The sequence below is a fragment of the Epinephelus fuscoguttatus genome, linkage group LG23 (genome assembly GCF_011397635.1).
Source record: "Epinephelus fuscoguttatus linkage group LG23, E.fuscoguttatus.final_Chr_v1".
Taxonomy (NCBI): Eukaryota; Metazoa; Chordata; class Actinopteri; order Perciformes; family Serranidae; genus Epinephelus; species Epinephelus fuscoguttatus.
In genome coordinates, this window is record NC_064774.1 from 4761069 (window position 1) to 4781175 (window position 20107).

The window sequence follows — 20107 nt, forward strand, 5'->3', positions numbered from 1 at the left end:
AACCCGAAGCGGAGGGGAGGCGGAGACACACACACACACACACACACACACACACACACACACACACACACACACACACACACACACACACACACACACACACACACACACACACTGTGATGGGACATAAACACAGATGGAGCGCTGGCGCGTGGGCTCATTGTGTTGACTGTAAACAGCTCGAGCTCATTTGACAGGAAATTAAGTTACAAATGAAGCTGTTAAAACAACATGTCACACACACGTCACATCCTCACCGGGAAACTGACACTGTACACACACACTGTACTGTAACACACACTGTAGCTACACACACTGTACTGTAACACACACTGTACTGTAACACACACTGTAGCTACACACAGTGTACTGTAACACACACTGTACTGTAACACACAGTGTACACACACAGTGTACTGTAACACACAGTGTACTGTAACACACAGTGTACACACACAGTGTACTGTAACACACAGTGTACACACACAGTGTACTGTAACACACAGTGTACTGTAACACACAGTGTACACACACAGTGTAGCAGCTGTGGTGGCAGAAGGACTCCAGCTGACCCTGGCTTTATCCTTCAGATGGTAAAACCAGTAACACAAGTCACCACCAGAGGGCGGTGAGCACCACAGTCTCTCTGCAGTCTGTCCTACATGTGTCCACCACAGCTCCACTTCTCTCCTCATCACTGAGTCTGGACTCTACCGCTCACCGACACACATCTGTCCACCTGTCTGTGCTTCTGCAGCAACATGAGGAAAAGATTTTGGTTTCTGCTCTGGGTAAGACTTCACCTCCGACATCTGCTTTTAACCCATCTGAAAGTGTCAAATAATGAACTCAGATCAGGTTTTAATGTCAGATTATTTGTTTTCTCTCATTATGTTATTCATTATTATTCAAAAATGTAACCACGGTAAACTGAGTGTACTTCATGTTCAGCTGGAGCTCTAATCCTGAGCTGCATTTTATTTTGAAGGACTTATTTTCTTAATTACAAAGATTAAATCTTTTGAGGTTGTAGAAACACAGCTCATCAAATGATGAGCTGCGAGCTCTATTTAAGCTCTGTATGCAGGAGAAAAAATACAGGTTTTAAGGGGCTTTTTATGCATTTACATGACTCTACATGTTTGTTCTTTTTTATACTTTAACGTTTATTGAATTTTAGTTTGTGGATACAACCATAAGTATCATTTATAATAACTTGCAACGTTCTGTCCACAATCAGAAAGTCAAAGAGATAAACTAAAGGATTAAATGTAAACACTGTCATGGTTATAAATGTCCAAGTTCAGCCATCATTTAGTCCAGAAGTTTTTTCCACTCTGTCATAAATCATCTGTTTACTAACAAAAACATTTTCCCTGACTCAAAGCTCATAGGTCACAAATATCTCTTAGGGGCTCGGTCTTACCAATTCTTTCATTCTCATTTATATCTCCAAAGCACATAACTGCTGTTTAATATCCCAGAATTTATTTAATTGCAACATTTACATTTTGACAGAACTGGTCTGACACAAAAAATACGTGTGTGGTTTTCCTCTCTGTTCCCTCATATTCAAATGTTTGTTTTCTTGATTAAAAATCTCCCTGAAATTATTTGACTCTGAAAATACTGAACACTAGTCCATAGCCATTGGTAGCTGTGTCACCTTCTACCTATGCCAGTCCTCAATGCCTATGTGCAGTTTCACATAGATTGACCACGTCAGTGAGTAGAAAAACGTGGGACAGACAGAATGACTGACTGACAGAATGACACACTGACAGTTTCCGTGATGATGTACAGCATACCATACCATGACTTAGTCATACCAAACATTAGAAACAACACCAACATTGGTCCACAGGGGGAGCCACAGCGATCGGTCGCATTTTAGCCATTTTGAAGCATTTTTCTGTTGTTATAGCGCCACCCAGTTGCCAATTAGAGTTAAATTTCTCCAGTCACCTTGAGGCGTCCTGTTCTACATATCTACCAAGTTTAGTAAAAATCCATATGGCGGTTAGGCCTAGATAAGAAATGAGCTCTCTAGCGCCCCCATTTTGTTTGATGGGCTCAATAATGGAGGGGTCCCCTCAGATTATGTGTGGTCATATGCCTACAAAGTTGCGTGGTGATGGGTGAAACCCTTGAGATGTTCTACACCTTTATGTGATGAGCCACGCCCTCCGCAATATTCATTGCCTTATAGAAGCTCAGTTTTAGGAAGTTTTCCAACTTTTGCCAAGAGGGAACTTTAGATATTGCTCCCTAGATTATGTTCACCCAGTTTCATGCAGATCGCTCAAACTTCCTAGGAAGAGATCCATTTGAAGTGTTTTTCAAAAAATTCAAAATGGTGGAAAATCTATATAAGCGGAAGTTATGGGTTCTTGAGGCAAATGTGTTCCTCATGAGGAGAGGCATCTCTGTGCAAAGTTTCATGTCTCTACCACATACGGGGCATGAGATATGCCCATTCAAAGTTTGACATTTCAATGGGTTGCTATAGCGCCGCCCTTTGGCCAATTGATGTAATATTGCTTCATTGGCATCCTCCCATGACCCTCTACCACTGTGCCAAATTTCACATGGACTGACCAAGTCAGTGAGGAGAAAAACGTGGAACACACACACACACACACACACACACACACACACAGAGTGTTCGTCATTATATAGTCAGATGATCTGACATGATTTATTTGAATATATTATTCACCAAGTGTTTGAAAAATCCGTCTCTGTCTGTCTCTTGTCATGTAATTTAAATCTATAATTAACATCTCTATATTAGTGGATGGTGAGCTCTTTGTTGCGGTGTGTTGATCCAGGTGTGCGTGTCCTTCGTTGGTCCGACACACTGCTGGCACGACCTGGACAACAGCGAGTACGACTGCTGGCCTCTGGACAAACCCAACGAGTACAACATGATCGACTGTGGAGGTCAGAAACTGTCTCACAGCTACAGTCTGTCGTTATGATTCATTGTAACAGCTAATTTAACGCTCAGAGAGTGGCTGCTGATGTTCTAGTTTTTTATTCTATATTACGTGAGGATCAAAGCCTGATGAATTATCTTCTGTGTCACAGTACATGTCTGACATCCATCATGTATGATAGTAAAGAAAATATTAAATCACTGGGAGGTCGGTCTGTCACAAGGTTTAACATTCAAGACTTGGATCTTTTAATATATTTTCCAGCCTGATTAAAGATGGCAATTTAAAAAAAAAAAAAAAGTTTTGTCCAAATTGTCAAGAATGAGTGATCACAAGAAAACAAAGAGCTGTTTCCTCCTTATTCCCAGCTCCCATGATACCTTGCAGGAATTCCCAGAACTGGTGTTTTCCAATGATAACGGTTAGCTAATGTTATGCTAAGTCTCTTTCCTCTACTTCTGTCATCTCTGAAAACCATCTCAAAGTGTTGGTTGTTTTCATTTTTAACCAAGTGTGTTAGCGATTAGCTCGTCTCGCTATGTTAACATATTTTTAATTTTAACGGAGCCCAAGCCAGCTGACCGTGAACATCTACTCCTTCTAAAAGATGATTCGTGATTTCTTACAGCTTATAAAATGACGTAAACATATTCAGTGAACATTTAACACAATTCAGTATTAATTTTGGCTCCATGTAAAGAGATTAAACGTGATGTTTCCCAGCTAATGCTTCACACAGTGTACATGCATTTATTACAGCTGATTCATTAAATCTGAGCTCTACTGAGTGAAACATGACGCTGTAATATAGGTAATATGAAGTAGCAGTAAATAAAAAACTTTACGCATTACTTCTATGATACAGCGTACTGAAATTGCTGATTTTAGCTAACAGCACTAGCATCGATTGAGGTGCCACAAGTTGCCATTTAACCAGTAAACTTCTACAAGTTGTCATTCCTAACTTAACAGATGCTTGTTATGGGGCGCTCACAATGTTGAACTTTGAAAAGTCATAACCACCATATATATGATTAACATGAAACTTGGGTCAGAAATCCATCTATAATCACTTTACAAATTTGCCTCAGAACCCAGTGAAGTCCACTGGACTAGATCTCCCTCTAAACCCTCATACGTACCTTATCTGGCTTTATAAAACATAACAACTCCAGTAAGTAAACTCTGCTTTTACATCAGAAAATACTGCAGAAATAAAGCTAGTTTCTTCCTCAGTTGTACTCTCTGAATTCAACTTTACAACAAGCACAAAGTGAAATTCAAGCTTCCATCATACCGGAATTAAACTCTGGTTATGTGTCTCTCTGTTGGGTCTCAGGTTTGGAGATGGCCTGGGTGGTCCGTCCTCCAGAGACAGTGAAGAGCGGCGAGGTGTTCAGCGTCACGTACTCGGTAACAGCCAGAGAATCTTTCTACCAGTGGGCCATCGACAACAACATCTTCACAAACCGGTTAATACATTCGTTATAACTGGTTTTACTGGATTTAAACCAGACTTAATACTTCTTTAAACTGGTTTTAGTTTTTAAAATTCTACAGGGATCCAAACTAGATCTGAACTGGTCTGATGTGTTTTCAGCTCCATAATAAACGCAGAAGCAGCGCAGAGTTTCTGTGAACATCTCGACTGTCCGACCAACTGGAAAGACGCTGACGGAGACAACTGCTGCATTCATCACGCTAACATCCACTCCTGTCCAATGGGACACATGGTGCGTACTTTGATCCTTTGCTTTCCGTTGTGACAAACAAACGACAACTAGCTCCCAGATATTAGCTAATGTTGTGTTGATGGATAAATAACAGTTCCAATTATCAATTATCACATAGAATCATTAAAACCATGAATAAATGCATTCAAGGATTCATAGAACTGAATCTGTTTGTTTGGAGGAAGCTTTGTTGACTTTTTTACATTTCTTAGAATTTACAAAAACACACCTTCTCTAAAAAACAAGTGTTTCAATAATTTTAAGCAGATAATATTTTAGATATCTCATCTTGAATGTAAAATCCAAATCAGTCTTTTCATCTATCAGATAATTATCATGGATTAAAAGTACTAAAAATATCTCTCTCGAAATAGAAGTATGTGAACCTCTAACCTGTACTTTAGTAATGTAATTACATGTTAGACATTTAATAATCCGATAATAAACCAACTTTCAGACAGAGAGCATCTGTGGTCCCTGGATACCTGACGACGGGAAAATCTTCACCCACACCATCTCGACCTCCGGCAAGATGACGCAGACCAACTGGACCGCCAAGGTGACAGTCTCATGTCTAACGGTGCTAACATTTGCAACGTGGCGGTTCAATGTGTGGTGGATGGGTCACTCTTGTTGAGAGTAAACAGCAGGATGGAGACGGATATTTTCTTAAGCAGCACTTTACTATTCTCCACACACCAGCAGCTTCACAGCAACATTTCCTGGTTACACTTCCTTGTTATGGGTCACGTGTCTCTTAACTAACCAATGAGAAGCTAGAATGACTTAGACAGAGGTAAATGTGTATAAGAATTACTGCGGCAGATCCAGCTAATTATTTAATTGTTTTTAACAACGCTGCTGCAATAATGTGTAAACAGTTAACGGTACAAACACTGTAATTGTATTTTTAGCAACCGTAAGGTGTAACCAGGGCTAATTGTGAATGAGCAGCTCGCTAGCTCCCACCCAACCCGCTTGGTTTGCATTACAGAGTGGCCAAGGCTAACATTAGCTAACAAGTGGAGACCTGAGGGTAGGAAGCCGCCATGTTTCCACATGTTAAGTCAGCAAAGCCAACAGAAAATGAAAGACAAAACAAAACATTCACATCACAAAACATTTAAATTTCACCACCTCTGAATGGACAGAGCTTTGAAACACAGTGCTAAAACTCACAGAGTCAACAGAGCACCAGACTAATAGAAAAGTCCTCTTGTATTTCACATTTTGCTTTTTTCCCCATTCAAAAGTAAGCAGTTAGTTTAGAGCAAATAGGTGTCAATGGGCTATAAAAGCAAAATAAACTGAAACTGACATCCTTACTTGTGACAAAAGCCAAAGCTCTCGACAAAAATGCCACAAAAGTGGAAGAAACCTCTTGTATGACTGAAGGTAAAACGGAAGCCACAGGTGGGAAATGGCAGTTATGAGATTTCAACAGAGTTTTAACACTAAGTACAAATAAGTATGAAGTCCAACAGTTCACATACCACTCAGTCCAACTCCTTAGTTCCCACATTTGATAACCGCCCGACAAGTTTTTTCTTCTAAATCATATGTTGTGAGCAAAAAGTTATGGGTACAGTGTTAATATTCCGACCAGTGTCATAAACAGAAAATATGAACACACGGCAAAATGTCTGAAGTCCCATGACAGAAAATAATGATGACTCTTGGGTTCTTTAACAAAATGTTCTCATATTAGAGGTAGGGCAAAGTGTCTGGTATTGCCAAGAATACAAAGTACATCATGTGTGAGTTCAAGGAGTTTTTTGATGCACAAGTGAGTTATAGTCTATAAGTAGCCAAACTTTATTACGTCATTGCTACAACACACTAAATTTCCCCCTAAGTACATAAAAAGCCTGAAATACATGAATATCTTTGTATGCAGACGATACACTACTTTAAATCACCAATGTTTTTAACTCTATTTCTTGCACTCTCAAATTCTTTGAGGCTTTTTGCTTATTTTAATGATATATGATCAATCACCAAACTCCCCTGCAGATTTCTCAACTCCAGCTTTAACTCAGATCCAACCTTCACATCTTTGGCTTGTGGTCCCAAGTAACCCGGTGAACCCTTTACTCTGTCCCGCAGGTGGTTCTGTTCCACGCTGGTTTAACCTCGCTCATCGCTCACATACGAGTCGGTCGCATGCAGGTTGCTCTTGAGGCCAAGAGCACCGTGCAGCCTGCTGTAGGTAGGTTACATTCCTGTATGTTGAGCCTTTACGTCCTAGTATGATGACAGAAAAATCTACAACAATGGTCATGTGATCGACAGAGGTAGCTACTGTCTGGGATCACATGGGGACAAAAATAGTTCAAAATCATATTTGTTGTCTATAAAGTTTAGAAAATCTGGTGTAACCCTTATCAGTCATTTATTTGGGTCTTGATTGCTATGATCGCCAAGCCTCACCACCCTCACACCTGATGCTCAAATCTAACCAATCCAAGCAATGAAAGCAATGAGCACTAGCCAATCAGAGGGAGAGTAAGATGGATCATCCCTTTGTCACCCTAGGAAAAAATCTGTCCACCAGTGAACCTCCTAAATCTGGACAGAAACCAGGGGGCATCTCTTATTTATATTTACGTTGTATATCAAAGTTTAGATATACTGTGAGGTCAGAAATGGTGTTTGTGTCAAGGACTATTATCTTTGGGTAAATGGTTACATGTAGGCAACTTCAGGGTTTGGTTTGGCAAAGTTTAAAGTCCTCAGGGGGCAGTTAGCGACTGAGATTTTGGCTACCGTCAATGGTTATATTACCATCATCACATTGTTCCAGTAATCTCTGCGCTCCCTCTGTTCTTCCCTCTGAGTGTGTGGTGATGATGTCTGTGAGGAGGCGGAGGATTGTTCCACCTGTCCCGCCGACTGTGGTGAATGCCCGATGACCGTGGCCACCAAGCTCGCCATCAGCCTGCCGCTCAGCCTGCTCTGCCTCTGCTTCATACTGACTGCTGTGGTGAGAACTCACACAACCTGGCAAATACTCAAATAATAAAATAACAAAATAATAAAAACCTAATCTATGAATCTGTCTGGTGTAGTGGCTGAGGTACCAGAAACAGAAGCTTCTGTGGGACGAGAGCTGGATCATCGACTTCAGTAAGATAAAACAAGGTACTGAGACAATCCAGATCAGACCGGTCTAAATTGCCTGAACTAGTTTAATCAACTCTGGACTGCCCTGTCGTAAACTGGTGAGGAACTGGTCTATAACTGGTCACAAGCGGTCTGAAGCTGCACTAAACAGATCAGATCTGTGCTCGTCTGGAACCAGTCTGGCACTGGTCTCAACAGATCTAACACCGAAGGCCTTAAAGCTGGTTTAAACAAGTCTGAAATGTTTCTGTACAGGTCGAGGGTCAGTCTAAAGTATGGATGTCAGTGCATCAGTGCTGGTTACTATTGCTTTCGGTTGCCTGACACCCATTAACTGCTAACTGACCTATTTTTTTTTATTTTATTTTATTTTTTTTAAAAAGGCAACATAGAGGGAAATTAGAGAGGTCTTTCCTTTTGCTCTGGTGCTCCACTGACCCAGTGAGATTTAGCACCACATTTGAAAGCTCTATTCATTTCAAGGTTAGCACATTTTAATGTTGTGTGATGTAAATGTTTTGCCTTTCTTTTTAATTTTCTGTTGGCTTTGCTGACAGATGGCTTTTTAGCCATGTTAACATTTGGAAACATAGTGCTTACTGCCTACCATCCAATCTCTACTGGTTAGCTAACATTAGCCTTGGTGAGCTAGCCTCTCCCCTCATTCACTGATGGCTGCTAGTAACGCTGTCCTGGTGGCGAGACAGAGTTGCTGCGGAAACATGGGGAACATCTTCAGTCTCCCCTTTAGGTCCACCTGGTGAGAAAGTGGCTTCATTTTAAGGACATAAAACCTCTTTGTTTACTATGTTAGCACCAGTGGCGGTGTTGACACGGCTAACAGTGATAACAAAGTTAACAATGCTAAAGAGAGTTTACGGCTCAAGGTTGAGCCACTTTATCACCAGGGCAACCTAAGGGAGAGACTGAGGGATGACCACCATGTTTCCGCGGCAACTCTGTCCCGCCACCAAAGATGATACAAAACGACGCATTGCAAGTAGTTGTCTTTTTCCACTCGTCTCGCTGTGAATCTTTGGTCTGTACTGGGTTTAAAGAGTTATGAAACCAGATTGAAATGACCCCAAAATTGGTTGATACCTGCATTTGGAACCAGTCTAAACTGGTCTAAATGTACACCTTGCTATGTCGCTTTAACTGACCCAAAACAGCTTAGAGAGAAAAAAAAACAACTAAAATATAACTACATGTGTTCAATAACTGTTGTATCATGTGTTTCCATAAAAAAAAGAAGGAATCCAGCTTTACTGCACCCGTCTTGCTCTTTCTTCCTCTCTATAGATCCGGAGGCTCATATGACGATGGGCAGTATAATGAGTGTACCGGTGGGGAACAGTGACAGCAACACCAGCTGTGTGACCGCTCTCAGCTCCTATACGGGACAACCAGGGACCCGGAAAACACTTTTCACCTGCACTGGGATATAGTACGCTCACCTTAAACCTCATTCATGCTGTCAACACAGTAGCAGTGTTTTTAATGCTTCTGGTTAAGAGTTAAAAGTAGAGCTGAGTTTTATTTAAAATGATTCAATAGTACTGCAGATACAATGCCTCATTGTATTTGTTTTGATGCAAAGAAGCAAAATGGCACAAGGGGTAGCTGTTCCACTTTTCTATATTTTGATGTGATAAACGACATGTCAGGACAAGTTAATCAGAGTGTGCACAGCTGCATGTAAACAGGAATGTTAGTGGAATATTCATTTTCATTAGTCATGTAAAGAGCTTAGTAGGAATATTCAGAATAAGGTTAAAAATGTTTTGTACATATGTTTTGGAGCAAATTATGTTTTTATTCCAGACCTGATCAGAAACAAGGGGGGACAGATGAATGGGGACAATGAAAGTATGTTATAAGCCTGAACTATTCATTTTGACAAGAACTGAAATGAACAGATCTACAGGCACACATCAACACACTGGTTCTACCTCCATGTTTTAAGCCTAGTTGTTAGAAATGAAGGGAAAAGTCTTCCATGTTGGAGAAAACATCTTGTACTAAAGATAATTTTTTCCTCCAGTGACGGCAGGACAGTGGCCATCAAGAAGATTCAAACTAAGACTTTCTCTCTGTCCAAAACCATCAGACAGGAAGTCAAACAAGTCAGGTAACACACACACACACACACACACACACACACACACACACACACACACACACACGTCTGATTCGACCTTCATATTCCACATTTGGTATTTTGACTCTCCGTCTCTCTTTCTTCAGGGAGCTCGATCACCCTAACCTGTGTAAGTTTATCGGCGGGTGTGTTGAGGTGCCTAACGTCGCCATAGTGACAGAGTACTGCCCCAAAGGAAGCCTTAACGATGTTCTCCTTAACGAGGAGATCCCTCTTAACTGGGGCTTCAGGTAGACACATAAACCGTCTTATTAAAGACACAGTAACATGTTGGTTTCATTAGAACGACAGAAGTTACGGGAGTCACAAAGTGCTGTTGGTTTTGAGTCATGATAAAGAAGTAAAGAGGTTTATTTGGCTTATGAAAATTAATAACGCTAATTCTTATACACTCTGCCAGGTTTTCCTTCGCCACAGACATCGCCAGAGGAGTTTCGTACCTCCACCAACACAAGATCTGTCACGGCCGACTCAAGTCTCTGAACTGTGTGTTAGACGACCGCTGGGTCTGTAAAATAACAGGTGATGTCGTATTTCAATAACTTCTTTAATCTAGAGGGCTTGTTGTTTTCAATTTACAGTTTCAAAATAGAAAAAAATGTGAATTAATCTGTGTTTATTTTGAATGTTGAAATATATTTAAAGTACACTCCAAATTATATCCAGAAAATTACAATATCTAACTGTAATATTTCACAATAAATTACATTATTATAATCTTAAAGGCCACAGCTGTGATATTTAACTATTAAATACAGGAATGTTACTGCTTAAAGTTTAACTGAGAGATTACAGTGAAATACGGTAATTTTACAGGAGCATACTGATAAATCACAGTAATATGCAGGCATAAGTACTACTTTACTGTAAATGTACAGTCAGATATTTTACAGTGTGTAAAATATCTGACTGTACATTAACAGTAAATTACTGGCTACTAGTTGCATCACTTTCACAGTAAGTTACTGTATAATATTTACAGTAAATTATTGTGTAATGACAGCTGTATACTTTATACTGTGGCCTTATACCTGTGTATTAGGGTGATATAACAGTATGCTCCTGTAAAATTAATATATTTAACTATAACCTCACAGTTTATGTACATTGGATTACTGTCATTTAGCAGTTTGCTCCCGTAGAATTATTGTACTTCACTTTAATTTTAGAGTTAAACTCCATGTATTACTGTGAGGTGATAATAATGTAATTTATTGTGAAATACTACAGTTACATATTGCAACTTTATGGAAGTAAGTATTTTCACAGCTAACACAGTTTTTTAAAAGTGTATTGCTTTGTTTTAATTTAACAGACTCCCATATTTCTCCCACATTCGCCAATGAACTGACCGAAATAACCATACCATTTAGTATTTAATGATATCTTCAAACTCCTCACAGAGGCAAATATCCGATTGTTTGCCCACTAATAGAGAATATATCCTTTTTAAGGGGATGCAAACGATGCTAACGTTATTTTTTTTAGCAGATTTAAAGAGAGGAAAAACAAAAAATTCATCTTTTCCTGCATCTGACTTTTTAAAACCTCTGGGACGCAGTATAAATACCACACACTATTGGACTGTTTTATTTCCTGCTTTTGACTGACTTATGGTCCATCCTATCAGATTACGGGCTGAGGACGTATCGCAGGGACGATGGGGCGGAGCCTCTTTCCACCTATCAGCAGAGACTCATGGAAGTGTACATGCCGCCCGAGTTTCATAACTCTAACATGGAGCCGACGCTCGCTGGAGACGTGTTCAGGTACGCAAAAAATTGGTCTTTGTCACCTCAAAGGACTCACAGGAATACCCTGACGTTAATAACAATAATAATAATAATAATAACTTCATCTGTTCAAACAGCAAGTACAACTCAAAGTGCCTCACATAATAAAATGGGAAAATACAGATAAAAGACAGGATAAGTTCCAGTAAACAAGATACAAATACACAACCACACACTCTCTCTCTCACACACACACACACAGAGGCCAGTTAATAACCTCTGTATGTTTTCCAGTTATTCCATCATCCTGCTGGAGATTGCCACTCGCAGCGACCCTGTCCCAGTAAGTCACATTCTGACCAGTGTATCGCCCCGTTGGAATCCTAACTTGTGTTGACTGTGTGTTGCCTTCTCGGTGACTTCACTGGGTAAATGACGGACAAATAAACATAATAAATATATACTTTGCAGGCAGAGGAGTCTAATCTGGAGAGCGCCTGGTGTCCTCCTCTACCTGAACTGATCTCCAGTAAAGCCGACAGCACCTGTCCCTGTCCTGCTGACTACGTTGAGGTGTGCACACTCCGTCTGAATCTGAATATAACCAATCATTAATTCACTTTATTGCGTTATTACTATTTTGAGATGTTTTTCTTTTATCATCTTTTATCTGTTTTATTAAAATGTCCCTTTTATCATTTCTGTGTACATGAACATCTAATTGTTATGTTTACGTTTGACTTATTGATAAAATGATGATAGAAAGGTAATTTTATTGTTTTTGTTTGTTTGTTTGTCCATAAAACATCCACTTCTCTTTTCATTCACACAAACTCTGTAACACCTTCACAGTCAGAGGTGGGGTTGCAGTGGTATATTTAAGGCACACTGTGGTGAAACAGTGTAGCCAGACAAAGTCTAAAAAGGAGACTTTTTACACGTTCTTCAATGTATAAAATATTTTCATGTTTCAGTTATAGTGATTAAGAATTTGTTCAACCAATGAAACCCTTCTGTCTTCATTTCTTTAAGCGTCACTGTAATGATAGTTATAACTCTGTAACATCGTCATACAGTCAAACCAGAATACTTTCTGAGATGGTTGTCGTACCATGAAAGTCTTATCGTTGCAACCCTAGTCACAAGAAATCTGTCATTTACCTTTTCTAATGTCTTTTTGTCCTGTGTGTGTTGCCATAGCTGATCCGGCGATGTCGCTCTCATAACCCCGCCCACCGACCCACCTTTGAACAAATCAGGAAGTTTGTTCACCGAATCAACCCGATCAAAGTCAGCCCTGTGGACATGATGATGAACCTGGTGATAACACAGATTATTATTGTACTGCATTACAGCATAATTATTTATACTACTGCATCATATCATATTATATACACCTCCTCATGTCTCTTATATACGATCATATCAGACAGGATATAACTAATTTCTCTCCTGTGATCCTGTCTCTTATGAATCTTTTTAAAGAAATCGCAGCTCAGTGAAACATGAAGGTGTAACGGTGTCTGTTTCAGATGGAGAAGTACAGTAAACACCTGGAGGTGCTGGTAGCTGAGCGGACTCAGGATCTGATGCACGAGAAACAAAAGACCGACAGGCTGCTTTACAGTATGACACACACACACACACGCACACCTGTTCACCACCTGTTCATCATGCCTGTTCGGTTCCTGTCGTTTCCGTCCCGCTCTGGATTTGAAGCTCCAACAAAAAATTTAACATGTTAATTATTTGTATTGTCATTGTGTTAATAAGAATATTTTTCTGGTTGTGAGTTGCAGGTTTTAATGTTATCAAAAGCTTTTGTTTCTGTCTTTATAAACAAAATTTAACCAGTAAATATTTCTTTATATGCAGATGATGCAGCTCTCTTTATACAGAAGAGCCATTTAAATCCACAAATCTTCAAACATTTTAACAATTAACATCAACCTTAAATGCAGAAAACGGTAGATAAAGGCCGATAACAATACTCATATTCAAACAATAAGTGGAACTGAAAAGAAAAAGTCTCTTCAAACAAACATCTTGATATATGACTCAGATACTATTCTGGATTATGATGACATCTTGTTCATGCATGTATGAGACAAACAAACCTCAATTTGCATTTTCTTTTGACTTCCTGCAAATTCAGTTAACATATTCACTACATTGTACTACTAATGTCTTAACTACTCTGTTTTCTCTCGTAATCTATCTGAAGGTACTTCCTGGTTAAATGAACTTTCAATAAAATAAAATTATTTGCATATTTGTGTTGCAGGTATGCTTCCGAAACAGGTAGCTGATGACCTGCGGCAGGGCAAACCGATGCAGGCTCAGAGTTACGTCAGCGCCACCGTCTTCTTCAGGTACCAGAGACAGGAAGTGACTGACTGAGTGTGTGGAGGTCATAATCTGCCAAATTCAAAGATATCTATAAGTAACAATGTCCTATGAACAATATTTGGGAAGGACTCAAAAAGGAACTCAAAGAAAAAGAGCTGAGGGAGGGGTGGGTAATACTGCTGTAATATCAGAAGACGTCCAAGTTTTTCTCATAAATGTAAGATTTTAATCTCGGAAAATACAAAATCCCATTTTTAGCCTCATAAATTCTTGACTTCTCTCAGAGAATTTTTGAGTGCTTTTTGTCGTAAATATATGGATTTAATCTATAAGAATATCCAAGTTGTTTTCTCTAAAATTATGACTTTAATCTCAGAGAATATCCAAAGTTTTTTATGTTCATTTACAACTTTAATCTCCGAGAAAATCTGAGTTTTTCTTCTAAATTTGTAAAATTATTTCTAAATATATCCATGTTTTTTTATACATTTATTTATTAAATCTCGGAAAGTATCCAAATTTTTCCTTGTAAATTTATGACTCTGTTGTGTTTTTCTCATAAATTTTGAATTTAATCTCTAAAAATATCCAGATTTTTTTTCTCTTAAATTAGGTTAAGGTTTTTTTATTTATTTTCTTGTAAATTTCCGACTTCAATCTCAGAAAATGTCTGAATTTTATTCATGTAAATTTAGGACTTAAATTCCAGATAATTTTTTTAATTTTTAATTTTTTTTTTTGTAAATTTGCGAGTTTAATCTCAGAGAATATTTGAGTGTTTTTCTCATAAAATGTATGGCTTTAGTCTTTTAAAGATTTTACGTGGAATATTACCCCTCTCTGGGACCTTAGCGGTGAGAACCTGTACCTCATGATATTTTGTCCTGGTTTTAATGAAGAGAGAAACTGAATAGTTAAATGATATTTTTGGATTAATTCATGCACTACTAAATTTTGAAAATTACGTAGCACTAAAAACATCAAAGACGTTTGTTAGAATAATAATGACTTTTAAGTACTGAATATGAGTGTGCCTGTTTATCTGTTTAATTGCTTAATATTTTCTTTTTTAAAAAACTTTATTTTTTAAGTCTGTGTGTGTGTGTGTGTGTGTGTGTGCAGTGATATCGTGGGTTTCACTCAGCTGTCCAGCAGCAGTACTCCTTACCAGGTAGTGGACTTCCTCAACAAACTCTACACGACGTTTGACGACATCATCGACAACTACGACGTCTACAAGGTGGAAACCATCGGAGACGCCTGTGAGTCACAAACACACACACCATTAGTCACATAACTCTGATCATCACCACCTTCCTGCTGCTGACCGTGTCACGGTGTGATGGTGTAGACATGGTGGTGTCCGGTGTCCCCCGGGAGAACGGGATCCTTCACGCCTCGGAGATCGCCAGCATGGCTCTGGACCTGGTGGGCGTCTGTCGCACCTTCAGGATCCCCCACAAGCCAAACACACAGCTGCAGATACGAGCCGGGATACACTCCGGTATACACACATATTTTAAACAGTACACACACACATTGTAGAGATCAGAATTTGTTGTGAACCCCGATGTAATGTCCCCTCCTGTAGGCCCGGTGGTGGCGGGGGTCGTGGGGACCAAGATGCCTCGTTACTGTCTGTTTGGAGACACAGTGAACACAGCATCGAGGATGGAATCCAACAGCCTCGGTAACACTCTGCTGTATTACATTTATAAATAAAATATAAATGAACTGTATGTAACTTTCATAAAGTCCATGTTATCCATGTGTCCATTCAGCGAAGTGCAGTCAGCACCCTGTTGATCGCACCCTGTAGCCAAGAGCAAAACCTGAGTATCGACCAAAACAGTGACAAACCTGAGACTGACCAAGTTTTACCGTCATCATGTTGACAGAATGATGGAAAATAAACTGCAGTCATATTTAGAATGACGCTACTGTCTGCAATGTTCCTACATTTCAGTTGGACCATTGGATCCATAAGTAGCATATAACGTTACAAAGCAACCAACGCAGATCCATGTAGAGTAGCTAAGTTACAGCCAGCTGTCTAACATTAGCTCAGGTTACAGTTAGCTTGTTGGCGCCCCCTGCATCACTGTTGGCTAACAGAAAGCACTTTGTACTGTTACATAATTTATTGTTGGTTAAATCAACACTGTTTGTCATAATACCTACATAAGTAAGTATCATGGATCATGTTAGCCGGGCAAGTAATTTGGCAAGTTAGCCAACTGACATATTCACTCAGATGGTATATTACTAGCAATAATGTTAGCAAGCAAGCAAGCTACGTTAGCCAGCTAGCTATAACTAAGTTACGCTGCATTGATCTAGGGCGCATTCGGAAATACTCCCGCTAAGTGCTGAAGCGCACTCTGGCAAGAACTTAACTGTTCAGTAAATTTGGAGTGTTGTTGAAATGTAAAGTTTGGTTATTCAGAACACGATATTCTCCGAGTGGTCATAACATACTCTGGGCACTTATTATTAACAAACATTTAGCTGTTCGTTAATATATGTGGAATATATTATAATATATATATGTAGAAATAGTGCGCTCCGTTTCTTCGACCAGCAGCTCTCTCACCTAGTGTTGCGCGTCAGATTAGATTTACGACCGCACCCCTGGTTGTTTGCTTTGTAACATTAGCTGTTGAAGTAATTTGCTAACCGCAAGCTAGCCAATTTATGAGCCCGATCTTAAGTCTGGATGAACGAAATGACGTTAATAACTGCGTAACTGCGTAATGTAATGGCAGCAACAGAAGGTTTGGTGGTCCAGCAGGGACTCAGGCGGTTGAGGGGGCGGCCCAGGACTCTGTGCTCAGTATTGCTCGGGATGAATTCCAATTGCTACAGGTTGCGAAGTGAATTTCTGTCTCCGAATGTGGACTCTGTGTTGTGGTTGGTGCCCATCATTTCTTGACGTTAGCAGACTCCATTGCTTAGCTAACGTTAGCTACTGTTGCACACTGTTAGCACTGTAGCGGAGCTAAAGCAAGTCAAGGCTGTGAAGCCTGCATAACGTCACATTCTTTCGATTAATTTAGAATATTTTGTGCTAACTCGCCTCATACAACACACTTCAACTCTTGCGATGAAGCCTTTGACCCGAAATCAGGCTACTTGCTTCATTAATGCCGCTTGACTCACATATTTCCCGTCGTTTGCATCGTGTCCATCGCACCGCCTGGTGGGAATTTGGGTCTAATCACGTCTTTACAGTGACTTATCATGTAATTCACTTGCGCCAATTGTTTTATTCGCTCATGGTGTGAACACAACATAAAAAAAATAGAGACATTTTTTTCGTAGCCTGACATGACAAAAATCTGAGTGACAAAAAACTTTGCAGTTTTCAAAATTCAGCCATAATATTTTACAAATTTAATTTTTCTTGTCCAAGACAGCAGATTTGGAGTTTGATGAAAATTTGAACAAAAACCTCTGTCGGACTGATCCCTGTAATTTTCTGGCTATTCTTCGTAATAAGTACTTTTATTTTTGGAACTTTAAGTATATTTAGACGCTAATACATTTGTACTTTTACTGATGAACTCGTAACAGAGTATTTCTACTCCGTGTTATTGGTACTTTTACTTCAGTAAAGTCTCTGATTTTTCTCAGCTCTGAAGATCCAGTGCAGCTCCAGTGCCTTCTACCTGCTGGAGGAGATCGGCGGCTACGTGCTGGAGTGCAGAGGGACGCTGCAGGTCAAGGTGAGCCGCCCGCCACAGCTCAGTTCTGTCAGGTACTGGGAGCACTGGGAGCTGCCCAGTAACACTCCGGATTCTGTCTCTAACAGGGGAAAGGGGACATGGTCACTTACTGGTTGGAGGGGAAGAAGATGTCTCTGGTCTCCAAGGACGTCAACCCTGACACCAAGATGACCAAAAACATCACCACGGAGACAGAGACAGAGGCGGAGAAAGAGCAAGAGCTGTACTCCTCCATGCCGGGGTTTGTAAATGACGACATCCTCCTGGATCCGGCCTGATATGTCTTCAGGTGTCTTCAGCGTTCACAGTGAGCCTGGAGAGTTTCAGTGTGTTAAATGTTACGTGTTCATCATCGTCCTCTGAACGACCTGCAGCTCAGACACATGATCACGACTGACTGTCAGCTCTGTGTGTTAAATATCATTGTTACACCTTAAATAATACACAACAAACAGACTTTTATTTCTAATTTCCTATTCTGAAAGTGCACTAGATCATATCTTAATAAGAAACCTCCCTGTTCTCATTCAGAGAGACGTTTTAGAGCAGATACAAAATATTTCCCACCTGTGGTACATGTGGTTCATTTATATGGAATAAATAAATAAATAAATGTGCAAATAATTGCAGGAATAAATAAATTGATATGGAATTAAATTAATAAATGTTTAAATAAATAAATAAATACAGAAAAATAAATCAATTAGGAAATAAATGAATGAATGTATGAATAAATACATAAATGCCCAAATGAACACAGGAATAAATGCTTAAATAAATAAAAGAATAAATTAAAAATGTTAAAATACATATGGAAATAAATAAATAAATGCAAAAAAATATATCTTAAATTTACATCCACGTTTGTACATTATTTATGTACTTCTGTGTCTGTATGTCTATGAGGTAAAATTCTAACCTCTGCATTTATTTATTTATGTGTTTATTTATTTATTCACATCTTATTTATACATTTTTTATACTTGTGTGGTTATTTGTCCTCCATACATTCGGTACAATTTTGTTAACTATAGTGTGAAGTATTTCATTTTTACTTTTGACTTAATTTATCTAAGAAGTTATTTTGCAAACTTATGTTTTACTTTCAGTTTATAAAATATCATTTTAGTTCTTAATTAATTTAAAAAAATTAAATTTTAAATAATTTTAAATTAAAAAAAATGTTTTAAAATTTAAAAGTGACACACTCTGTGTGATTATATGGACGTGAATAACCACATCCACATTCTCCATATACATCCCAGTTTCATTCAGAGTGCTCCAGCTAACATATTCTGGTTTCTAATAAATGGAATATGATGTTCACATACTCAAACATGTAAACAGGACACACCTAACACCAGATCAAAGATAGGTCATTCATGTCCATATAAATGTCTCAGTCTATCAGAGCTGTAAGAATATTCAGACCTGTTTTTATATAAATTAATTTGTATTTTCCAATTCTATTTTTTCCATTTTGGTTTTTTTTTATATTTTTACTGAAACGACAGATTTATTCACTTGTTTTGTGAAAATGAGGACGACCCAATCATAAATATATGTCAAATAAAACACCAGCAAATATGCAATTTATTTGCATAATAAATAATTTTAATTTTGCCACTTAAAATACATTTAATTAAAATATTTCCAGTACTTATAGTTAAGCAGGACTTTTACTTTCAGTATTTGACATGGAAGATCTGTGTATATATATATATATGTGTGTGTTCACTGTGCTGCAGTTACTGTGGTTATAAATTAACTGTTTCAGTGTTGTTGTTTGTTTGTTTGGTCCAGTTTTATTACAATGTGTCTGAAATTGATCAAATACTAAACAAAAACAAACATTATGGACACTGAGGACGAGTTTTGTTGACATTTACAGAAAACAGAGAATAAAATATAAAATGAAACAGTGATGGTTCAGATTTAGGTCATCATTGTCTCTGCTGGCTCGACCGCACCGTCTGAATATTCATGTGACGCTGCCGAGCAGATGGACGACTTGAAGAGACGGACATGAGGGGATTTGTTTACCTGTCAGCAGCCAAGATGGACAGAAGGACGAAGAGACGAGTGGATCTCCACTGTTTGTTTGTTTGTTTGACCCTCACAGGCTCTCTCACTTCTCTCAGTGTTCTGAAACCCAGACAGATCGTTAACACTGTTTATCATGGTGATTGTACCAACTGGTTTCAGGACCAACACTCTTGTTATCACCACGTATCAAATATTAATTTCATGATGTAGATAATAAATCCAGATTATAGCAGTCATGTGTCGTCCGTTTCCTTTAACAGGTCACGATCTGCTGAAAATCTCACATTTTATCACAATA

General features: G+C 38.9%; 1 protein-coding gene across 1 annotated transcript; it reads left to right on the forward strand.

Moving 5' to 3' along the window:
- Positions 1-590: 590 nt before the first annotated feature.
- LOC125884281 (atrial natriuretic peptide receptor 1-like) lies at positions 591-18400 on the forward strand. Its single transcript, XM_049569179.1, has 24 exons — positions 591-602; positions 758-791; positions 2806-2943; positions 4279-4411; positions 4540-4672; positions 5130-5231; positions 6779-6881; positions 7510-7655; positions 7741-7813; positions 9098-9242; positions 9840-9926; positions 10043-10186; positions 10357-10478; positions 11587-11725; positions 11984-12032; positions 12161-12262; positions 12890-13009; positions 13222-13315; positions 13974-14061; positions 15161-15300; positions 15390-15542; positions 15630-15728; positions 17672-17763; positions 17850-18400. The coding sequence occupies exons 1-24, from the start codon at positions 591-593 to the stop codon at positions 18039-18041; spliced, it is 2640 nt and encodes an 879-aa protein (XP_049425136.1). The 3' UTR covers positions 18042-18400.
- Positions 18401-20107: the final 1707 nt, after the last annotated feature.